The sequence below is a fragment of the Temnothorax longispinosus genome, chromosome 11, assembly GCF_030848805.1.
Source record: "Temnothorax longispinosus isolate EJ_2023e chromosome 11, Tlon_JGU_v1, whole genome shotgun sequence".
NCBI lineage: Eukaryota > Metazoa > Arthropoda > Insecta > Hymenoptera > Formicidae > Temnothorax > Temnothorax longispinosus.
In genome coordinates, this window is record NC_092368.1 from 9,740,577 (window position 1) to 9,751,829 (window position 11,253).

Consider the following 11,253-nt stretch of genomic DNA (forward strand, 5'->3'; position numbering starts at 1 on the left):
TCGATGCGAACTGCCGGTAATACAATTACCGCGCGGGCGTGATGATGATGCATGTACCACTGGTGGCGCGAACCGCCACATTTACCATTGACGAATTTCCATTACAATTCACACTGAACAAATTGGCTGAAGGTAGAAAAATTCCATACAAATTTTATCCTTCATGAGTCATTGGCAGTTTCCATTACGCCTGTATGGAAAAGGTTGTCATTCGAATCTTGCCATTGTGTTTCCATTCATCTTATTACCACTCAATATTTTCCATTAACTTTTCCATATAATTCGCATTGCAAGTTCCATACACAAGTTTTAACCTTCATAAGCCATTAGCAGTTTCCATTACGCCTGTATGGAAAAAGTTGTCATTCGAATCTTGCCATTGCGTTTCCATTCATCTTATTGCCACTCAATATTTTCCATTAACTTTTCCATATAATTCGCATTGCAACTGTAGGGCAACCATACATTCCCACTGACCGCCATTGAGCACTCAAGGGCACATTTTCATAAGGGAAGGCTACGGACTCAAGCAATTAACAATTCAAAAATAACATTTATTCTTGAGAAATTCGCGGGTGAAATAACACATGCCAATTCGGCTTCCGTCAATCAAACAAATCAAATAATTAATCCGCGAGCGTCAGAAATGAAACAACAAAAATAATGATGGCGCGGACGCTAGAAAGGAACGGAGTATTACGTTATCGTATAGTAAACGCACCGAATGCGCTGCGGTTAGATTAGAGAAATACAGTAGGATGAAACTTATAATTAATGTGGAACATCGACAGTAACGCGGAACAATCACGGAAATAGAACACATGGTCTCGCAGGAAAGATCGCAAGAGGACGGTACGTCACGCTCGGAGCGCGTGAACGCCACATATAGAGTCGCACGAGAATTTAATCGCCAATTATCCTAAGCCTACCACCAGTGGAATCGTAGTGTAAGCCGCGGCTCAACGTAATGAGGACCGTACGTAACGCAATAACGCGAGAAATATTCCGGCGCGATCGCCAGGAGACGCGAAATCTTATAACTAACGCGAAAATACAGGCTTAATCGACGCACGTAATAACTAAAGTCAACGCAAGTCATTATGATCAAATTCGGCACATGGTCTCCCGTGACTTTCGAACGCAAAGAATGATACGCCGAGGTACTCGGCATAGCGCGAAATACTGGAACGAACGCGAGGAAAATTATGCGGAATTACCGCAAGCAATAATAATACGCAATCACGACGGCACTGAGCCAATCGCGAGAATGGAGTAAATCACGCGAATAACGTTCTCCCGCCCGCACGACTACTTCTTACACGCAATTACCGAAACACGCATCCAAATATAACTATCCTGACACGCATTTTCTAAGGCAATTAGCCCACCTAAACGGCACGTTGACGCGATTGATGTGCCGACGCGGACGACATTCCGACCTACGCAATATTTGGTAATTCGATACGCCGTGAACACCGTGTGCGCGAGACGCAACCGCGAGCGCGGACATTACACGAAAACGGACTCGCATTACCGGAATTCGCCAACAAATCTATCGCGATCTCCAGAGGCTTGTTATCCGTCGTTATCGCGATTCCGCGGCCACGATACCATCCCGAGGCCCTTCGCTCTCGCCATTCGTCGATCGCCATTCGATACTCGGTCTCAAGGAACCGTACGTGTCGCAATTTTACAAACGTAATCCCGGACGAGAGCGCGTACCGGAGAGCGGCGTCGTGGCGCTACATGTCGGTATTAAGTTCTTGCGGGCAACCTCACCGATGCGATGCCTCCTCGTAGGGCTCCTCGCCGTCACCTTGTACCAAGTCGTCGCAGGACGAAACGAATACCCGACTTGGGGCGGCTATCGCGAATCTTAAGGAAACTTTTCGTGTTCGGCCTCGCCGACGGACGACCCGAGAGTGTCTCGCTAAATCCGCTTGATTGCGGAATCGATGTGGCACCTCCTTCCGTAGGGGTGCGCCGACCAATCAGGAGCGAGCTTGCAAGCTCGCGCGATATTTTAACGCAGGATCGTCGTAAGGATCTTTCGGAGGCGCGCAACGGTCCCTCGGCAGCGTAGCGACTCCTTCAATTTGTCCTTGGACAGCGGACTGGACTTCGTTCTAGCCGGTAGGCCTCCGGTTTGACCTCGGGCCGGTGATCAGTCACCCCGCAGGCTGGTATTTTGTGGAGGCAGATTGCTGAGGCCGGGTTTTCCCCAGGCGCCTGGGGCCCCGCTATCGGCGGCCTTGTCCATCGCTGCCTCACGCGCCGCACGCCTGCCGCGTTGCTCTCGCCGCCCGGGATCCCAGTGGTTTCCGCTTTCGCCTTCGCCACCCCTCCTCGGTCTTTGGTCCTCCCGGACCCTTCCGCTAGGTGTATTCTCTTGAAGATTCGTCGTGGTGGGGTGAGGCGCCGCGCGTATTACGATTACATAAAAATAAAACAATAGTCAAAACGCGGAAATGATATAAATTTTTGGCCTCTGGAGATCTCGTCGTCGCCTCTCTGGCTCGTCCCTGGGCGCGAATTTCCGCGCCTTGTGACGGCGGCGGGGCGCTGCCACGAAGCGGCGGGCCGCAACGTCACAATATATATATATATATTGATATCGCTCCCCTTTTCATTTTATTTTTATTATTCACTTGTACATTCGCGTGTTCAGGAAGTCTCTCGGATATAACCCTTCCATCCCTCTAACTCTTTTTGACCATTTTACCTCTATTACTGCCAAATTAACTGATTTATCGGCGGACTCAAAGTAACCTTCTTCCCCTATTACTTCCGAATTAGCTGATTTATCGGTGGACTCGGAGTAACCTTCTTTTCCTATTACTTCCAAATTAGCTGATTTATCGGCGGACTCGAAGTAATCTTCTTCCCTTATTACTTCCGAATTAGCTGATTTATCAGCGGACTCGGAGTAATCTTCTTCCTATTACTTCCGAATTAGCTGATTTATCGGCGGAGTCGGAATAATCTTTTTTTCTATTACTGTTGGCAAGGTCAGCAGACCCTCTCCCTTTAATTTAAATTTTTCAAACCCGAGTCGACTTCCCCGCGACTAACGTACTACGGTAATTAACCCCGCTAACTTATAGTGAATTTGCGTGGTCCCGCTGAAATCCTTGTGTTCCCAAAACGCCGCGAGACACGGGCGGAATTGTCCGAACAAGCAGGCGCGAAGGAGACTTAAGAAAATAATATTAGAGTTCCTCCGACACGAACGGAAGAACGCCGGTCCTCCACGGTTCGCCACCCCGTCGCCTCCAGGTCTCCCGGAGGAAGCGCCTTCGCCGCCGCGCTAATCACCCCCTGGTTCGCCCCCTTCTCCCCCCTCCTTAGTTATCGCGTGCTTCCCGACACTCCTGATTCTTCCTCCTTGCTCAAACCTTCGTATTCCCCAGTTTGCCCAGGGGAACTTCCCGATTTCCTCTCCCCCGCACCTTTCTCCCACCTGAGTCCCGAATACTAGTGATCGTATTCCCCGATTGCTCGCAAGGAGCTTTCCTCCCCAGCGGTCTCGGATACCTCGACCGTGGAATTTATCGAAGAGGTACCGCATTTTCCTTCACCGCGGAGCCAGGATCGTCTGGGCAAAAACGTAGAGTCTCCGAAAACTCCATCACCCTCATATTCCTCAGTTTCTGAGAAGCCCACTCGAGAGCTCCCTTTCCACCATTTTTTTTTGAACCCCTCAGCTTATTTCCGCCAATACACCGATCCTCTTCCTCCTGATTATTTTACCCTCGGTCCCTACGAGTTCGACCTGGTCGGACTCCGTTCCCTCATAGAAATAGCAGATCCCCACGAAACAGTCATCCCCGTTTATTTCCCGCAACATTTCCCCTACCTGTTTCCTATAAACCTTTTTCACCGTTCCACAGTCATCCTCGAGGAAATAGTCGATCCCGAGATGATCACCTTAGACTAACAAATTAACTTATCCTATAACATAAATATTATTTATTTTTAAACCTTTATGTTTTAATGTAATTAAGGAGGGTGGTTGCTCAAATCAATTTGATAATAATTAGTTCAAATTTATGGAAAATATTCGTCTATGGAAATCTCTCGTCCATGCCAAAGTTAAAGATAATTGTCTGCATGGTTGTCGAGTAATTAATTATTGAAGTTATATTCTTGTCTCTCTCTTATACACGGGCGACACAACAAAAATGTTACCTAACTTGTAACGTAACTCTCGAAAGCATATTAAAAATGATAATAATTTAATGAAAATAGGTGCAAATAATTCTTTACATATTTAGGAAGAACTTTCTCGAAGACTGAAATGATTCGTCTTTATAGTTATCAAGAAATTGTAAAAATAAAACAGGACTACATTTATTATTTCTACGTTTCAACGTGGATAATAACGTATTTAGATTTCAATTGTAGAATTTTTATCCAGGCTTCCCCCTCATCCTCCCTTATCCATGTCTCCACCAAACCAACAAAGTCCAGCTGTCTTATAAACTCCCAAAAGTCCATACCTTTTCCCTTAAGCCCAGCTACATTCCAGAACCCTATCTTGATTTTGCCCCTAACTTTGACGGAACTCGGGCTTCGCGATTCCCGCGATCTCTGCAGCGACCTTTCAGGCGTTTCCTTCTTCTGCTCTTCCCTTCTTACTCCGAAATTTCTCCTCCGTTTGCTCCAACAGCGAGACATGTTCTTTCCTCTCAATCTGCCTCCAACTGAACCATCTATCCACCAAAAAGACTCTCCTGAATCTGACATTGGTGTGCTCCTCCCATCCTTTGACTACCCTCGCAATGCCTCCCAATCTCTATTGAATTTCCTCCTCCTCCTTAGATAGCAACTTATCCATAAAAATTGGCTCCTTCCCTAACTCCTTCTTCCTTCTTAGTATCTCCATTTTTGCTGCCAGGTCCTTCACTTGAACCTCCAGTCTTCCCCCTTTTCTTGACCCCCCTTCACACCAAGCGTCTTCCACCAAATGGCCCAGACTAAACTTCTCCTGGAGCTTTGCTTTTTGCAGCGGGTTTCTACCGTCCCACTTCAGGCCGCTGATCCTCAAACTTTTTTTCCTTTTCTGCTCTTAATTCTCCTGCTTCCAATCCAATAACTCCTGCATTTTGGCTTCCAAAGCTGTCTCCTTAACTCCTGTCTTCGTCTTCTTTCCTTTCCTCACTATCTCACTCCAGGAATGAGAATGAGATTTTTCATCCTCTTTTCCCCTCTCCACAACCACCATTCCTTCTCTCTAGTCTCAACATTCCCCAGTCTGATAATCTTTTCCCACAGCAGCTTTTTTTCTCCTTCCCACTTTGTCTCCTTCCTTTTCATCTCTTCCCTTAACTCATCTCTTTTCTTCTTCATCTTCTTCTCCAGATTCTCAATCTCTTTTATCCTCTCTCTCTTCAGCTTTGCCACCTCCTCTTTTACCCCCTTCCCAGGATTTTTCGCAGCTCTGCAATATGGATTTCAATTGTACAAACAACTTTTTTTTAGACCTTAAGAAACAGTAATTGAATGCATTTCACATATTTATTTGCTAAAATTCGTTTATTTCACGCGACGAAAATCTAATAACGTTTTTTATTGGCAGAACTAGTGCGCACTTAGTGCACATTAAAGCCGTTGTACACTGATTTAATCTTTAATATTTAAAGTATAATGCAAATATTTTAATTGATAAAATAGCCAATACATATTTTACCAAACAGTACAATAAAGAATATTAAGGCTTTCGTGACTTAACCCGTTTATATTAAACATACACATTACGTTGATTTGTGTACAACGGCTTTAATGTGCACTGAGTGCGCACCAGTTCTGCCAAAGAAATACGCTGTAACCTACATGCTTTCCCCCTGCCGCGCTGTCTGCCTTGCAGCGGGACGCTAACCAACCTCCTTAACATACAATACACATAAATACATACACCATACTTAGCTGAATTTATGTAACTTCATTCCTTAAATAATTGTAATAATAGCGGGCAGGATGGCTATTTCCAAATAGGTTTTCCTTTAAAAATCCTGCCCGATCACCTCCGGACTTATGTATCACCCGCGGTAATCATACACTCACACACACACAAATGACATACACTTCGCTCGCGTTCACCTCAAATGCCTGATTCTCCTACTCGATGTTACTAATAAGCATTATTTTATTTGTAATAAATATTTAATTTGTTTTTAAGATTAAATTCAATGTTTGTTTATTTTAAATAAGACCTCGCTCTCAAATCCCATCTTAGACAATAAGTCTAAACAGACCATTCATGAATATGATTTGAATATCGATTTGAATTTCCTTTAAGTATGTTGTTAAACACAAAAATCCAAAAAACACGTATTTTTTTATAGGCGCTTTAATTTATCTTTAGGGGGTAAAACACCCCTTCGAAAAAATCGGTTTTTCTCTTTCGGGCCGAATATCTCCGAAACTATAAGAGATAGAAAAATTTTCCAAAATGGAAATTAAATGGCTTCAAAAGTACTTTGAAATAATGACAAAATAATTTTTTATTTCTTTTATTTTTAAATATACCCCCGCCACCAATATATTTTTTCAAAATTTTAAAAGTTTTTTATCACCAAATAAAAGGTTATTTTTTTACGAATTCAACCATATATGATAAATTTATGTTACGATAAACCATTTTCAAGAATTAATTACAAACGCCTCCGTATATACGCTATTCATGCTCATCCGTACTATGTGAGTAAGTAATTATTGTCGAAACAATAAGATAGATTGTTCTAATATCTGTTGTTCTAATATCTGATTGTTCTTCAGTATAATTTCCTTGATACTCTTGTTATGTGTCTGTAAAGGTGTAAAGTTATATGCTACAATCTGCTTCCATCTTTTACATACTCCGCTGAGAAGAAAAGCCATTAACTTACATGCTATCGTTCGAGGTAAACCAGGTAGAGTGGTGTATCCAATGTAAGTCTTACTGTTCCAATCAAATTCTATTTTTTCACGGATGCTCATTTCATCGAAAATTAAACAGCAGAACTTGTGAATTTCATTTAAATGCTCTCCCATTTCTTTAAGTAGGGCAAAAATATCTGTCAAAACTTCTGGTTCAAAAGAGATGTTCTCTATACTCTGTTGTAAAGTCCTGACTGAAGGAAAGGGAGCAACAACTTCTCTTACATAATTGTAACCTGTAGTGCCACAAGTAAAACGCAAGGCCAGCCCTTTTAGCACTGTTTTTTTTTACCATTTTAAACCTCTACTTTGCCCAGTTTTTAAAGCTGTCCATTGATCCTTCAGCCAACACTTTTTGCGTAAGTTGTAAACGTTCATTTAGTACTTTAACCTGTTGTTTTATTGTAGTTTATAATTTTCTCCATATACGTTTGTATCCACAACTTCTACATCAATCCTTTCAGTCTTCTCGTTTACTTTTACTACTTCTTCCACAGTTCCTTTCATTTCATTCCGCAATTGTTCATTTTCTTTTATTATGATGCTCCTCGGTGAATTCGCATTCTCGTCCATTGGTTGCATTTCATCCATTTGCTCAGCAATTTCTTGAGACGTAGTAGGTTGTACATACATTTTCTTTAGTTAGTGGTTTGCAAGTCTGCACACAGCCATCTTGATGTAGATGTAAGATATTTTGTTTTTTTCTTATACTGCACGTACAAAACCGTGAAGGAACTGCACCAAGTTTTACTTGTTTGCGCCCAGCGACAAATTTTATTTCTGATGGTTCAAAGTGTATCTAGAGAAAGGAAATCACAAATATATATACTTCAGTCTAACAGTAGATTACGTTGTTACATCTATTTATCTTCCGAAGCGCAAAGTCAGAGCATACTGCATATTGTTACTAACCTCGCAAAGTTTTTGAGTATTATTAGGTGACCGGCTTTTTCCTCTTCCAACCGCAGCGATCCATTTCTGTCTCAGCGACTCATTTTGCGGATATGTTACAAGTGCGTAGCCGTCATTGTTGTTGTTACTGCACTTATATGCGGTGCATCTCGATGGCATGATTAGTGCCTGTAATACAAAAACAATAAATTAACAGTACTGTAGTGATTATTTATTTTTTAACACACTATTCATCAAGAAACTGCAATATAATCGGTTTAAAAAAATAATGACACTTTTGTTCTGTGCAGCAAATTTCGCATATAGCTTTGTAATATTATTATAGCACGTAAATAATACTTTAATCATTTTTTTTATATTTTTTCAATGTTTGCTAAATAAAGACTTACCGTTCCTTCGTTGAATTGATGTTAATTTTGTTACTCGTCAGTCACTCACGCGCGGATGACCATGCAGCGTGTTTACCTCAACTTAACCTGACTTAACCTGCCTACGCTAACCCCCTCCTACGCTCTTCTGCATTGACGTCGCAATCTCGCCTTTGCCCCCCTCAATAATGTTGCTAGCCAATCACGGAGTGGCTGGTCAGATGACCCGTTGTCGCCTCTCTCTCCTAGAGGCTCTCTAGTATTTGCTGTTTAGTAACTATTTATTTTGAAATAACGAATAAAGGTTTTTATGTTTTTTAGCGACTGTATGTTCTGATATTAATTACTTTCCCAGTTCCAAAGTGTCAGATATGTTTAACATCTAATGCTTTTGTTTAAGGTGTGTAAAGGGGGGGGGCGCCAATTACTAATGTTGCCTCAAGTGACAAAATATCTAGATCCTGCTCTACTGCCGTGTTTCTTGATACCGTTTTTATACCAATGTTCATCAAATTTTAAATACGAGAAATGGATCCTATTGGATGCCATCTATCGGATAATCCGAATTTAAAAGTGTAATATATATAATGCACATGTGTTGTATATAATTGTATATAATCTATGTAGATAAATGCTTTTTATATATAATTTATATATAAATTATAAAAACTCATATATAATCATGTCAAATTGTATATGAAACATTATATATATTTAAATATCCCAGGAAAAAAAGATTATATATAATTATATATAATCATATATAAACATATATAATGAGATTATATATATGTAAATATATATAATCATACCTATATGACCATACATAGTCAATATATATTGAAAAAGAACTGTTAACTTCAATAAGAATAAAGCATTAATAAATAAAGTGTATATCTTTTCAAAAGCTATAGAATCAAAAGTGAAGTAATTTATCCCATATTATAACTTGGCGCTGCTTGACGTGAGACGCTGCCGTGTCTATTGATACCGTTCTTATACCACTGTTTGTCAAATACGAGAAACAAATTCTATCGGATGCCATCTATCGGATAATTCGAATTTAAAAGTGTAATAAATATAAAATGCACATGTGTTGTGTTTATATATGGTTATATATAATGTACGTGGATAAACGCTTTTATATATAATTTATATATAAATTATAAGAATTTATATATAATTATGTCAAATTGTATTTGAAATATTATATATATTTAAATATATTTTAATCGCCTGTGTAATTATATATAATCATATATAATCATATGATATTATATATAAGTACGGAAATGTTGCTTTTTATATATAACGCTACATGAAATTATAATATAATCATATAGAGTTATATATACTTCCATATTAATCTTATATGTATCCATACATGAGTGGATATATGATCTATTGTTCATATCTAGTTATATTTGAAATTATATATGCCCATATATAATGATAGATGGACCTCCGCTCCAGATGAAACAGATTCCGGTGTATGAGTTTTGATCCGCCAAATTTCCACCCCAGTCTGCGTCTACGAAACCAGAGAGAAGTTTGTCGGTGAGCGTGTAGAATAGACCGACATCCATTGTACCCTTCAGATACCTTAATACACGTTTTGCTGCAACCCAATGAGTTTTGTCATAGTGGTTGTTAAGCTGTCCCAGAAAACTGCAGGCGAAACTGATGTCGGGTCGTGTACCAACTGCCAGATAGTTGAGAGCGCCTACTAGCTCCCTGTATGGTAATTTATCTCCTTCCACGTTGTGTTCTCCCTTCGGATTGCTTAACTTGACGCTGGGATCCATAGGGGTTCCAACCGGCTTACAATCCGACATGCCATATCTTTTCAGCAACTCACTGATGTAGCCTTTTTGACTTATATGAATACTATCCGCAGTTCGGCGAAATTCCATTCCAAGGCAGCGATGCACTTCGCCTAGATCTTTTATGTCAAAATGTTGACGAAGATTCTGTTCAATCTCGTTTAACAGATTGTCGGAATCGGTCGCTACGATGATATGGTCTACGTACGTTACTATGATCGCGTAGGCTCCCTTCCGCTTTAGCTTGTATACGCACGGGTCGGCGTTAAAGGGTTCCCATTTCTTTGAGAACTTTGTTGAGTTTCTTATTCCAGACTCTTCCGGCCTGCCGAAGTCCGTAAATAGCTTTCTTCAAAAAACAAACCCGGTCATCGTGCTCTAATTCCTCCAACATCTCTCTCGCTTTCTGTCAAATGTTGTGATCAACCGTTGTCATTTGGCAAATGCGTTTTAAAACAACCTAGCTTCCGAAGCGCGGATTTAGCTCGCGGCTGGTCAGGGTTCGGAGTAGGCGCGGAGGAAGACACAAGACTCGGTTAAAATATAACAAAAACGTAATAGGGTTTATTCAATTAACGCGAATACATAGAGATGCTCGCGGGAGCGGTGGATATGTACAAAAGATCGCGGTCGCTGCTACGATAGCGGCGGTTTACAGTGATCGCGGAGTTGACGGATACGTGTGATACATCGCGGACGCGGTTATAATGGCGGTGATACACTGATATCGCGGAGTCGACGGATACGTGTAATAGATCGCGGACGCGGTTACAATGGCGATGATACACTGATATCGCGGAGTCGACGGATACGTGTAATAGATCGCGGACGCGGTTACAATGGCGGTGTCATACAGATATCGCAAAGTTTGCAGACGCCGGTACAGCGACGATATATGGAGATCGCGAAGTTTCGTGAATCGACGGGCGCGCGGGCTCGCTGAAGTACGGGGTACGATTTCGGCGCGGGTGACGCGGTATAGCGGCGGCAGTGAGCGCGCGAGGCGCTGGATCGTGATTAGACACGATATCGAGCGGCTAAGACCCTTAGCGGAGATAGAGAAGTACTCTCTATCTCCTGGCGCATCGATTCGTGCAGGCGGGAGGCGGCACCGGGTGCCCAAGACCCTTGGCGAGTAAGAGAAGAACTCTCTTACCTTGGTTCACTCCGGTGTCACAGGTGTTCGGATGGAAGTTCGAGTTAACCGCCTAGATACGTCACTCGGCAGAGGC

At 41.7% G+C, this 11,253-nt stretch overlaps 1 protein-coding gene and 1 long non-coding RNA gene across 2 annotated transcripts; both read right to left on the bottom strand.

Annotated features, from left to right (window-relative positions):
- Positions 1 to 7,342: 7,342 nt before the first annotated feature.
- Positions 7,343 to 8,311, bottom strand: LOC139821484 (uncharacterized). Its single transcript, XR_011734267.1, has 3 exons — positions 8,220 to 8,311; positions 7,831 to 7,998; positions 7,343 to 7,717 (listed from the first exon to the last, which is right to left on the bottom strand). It is a non-coding gene; the product is annotated as an uncharacterized lncRNA (long non-coding RNA).
- Positions 8,312 to 9,628: 1,317 nt separating this feature from the next.
- LOC139821365 (uncharacterized) lies at positions 9,629 to 10,033 on the bottom strand. Its single transcript, XM_071792374.1, has one exon. It carries the CDS (start codon positions 10,031 to 10,033, stop codon positions 9,629 to 9,631), a length of 405 nt encoding a protein of 134 aa, XP_071648475.1.
- Between the last annotated feature and the right edge of the window lie 1,220 nt (positions 10,034 to 11,253).

Coding starts and splice junctions, on each gene's coding strand:
- LOC139821365 (XM_071792374.1), bottom strand. CDS start 10,033: ATGTCGGATTGTAAGCCGGTTGGAACCCCTATGGATCCCAGCGTCAAG.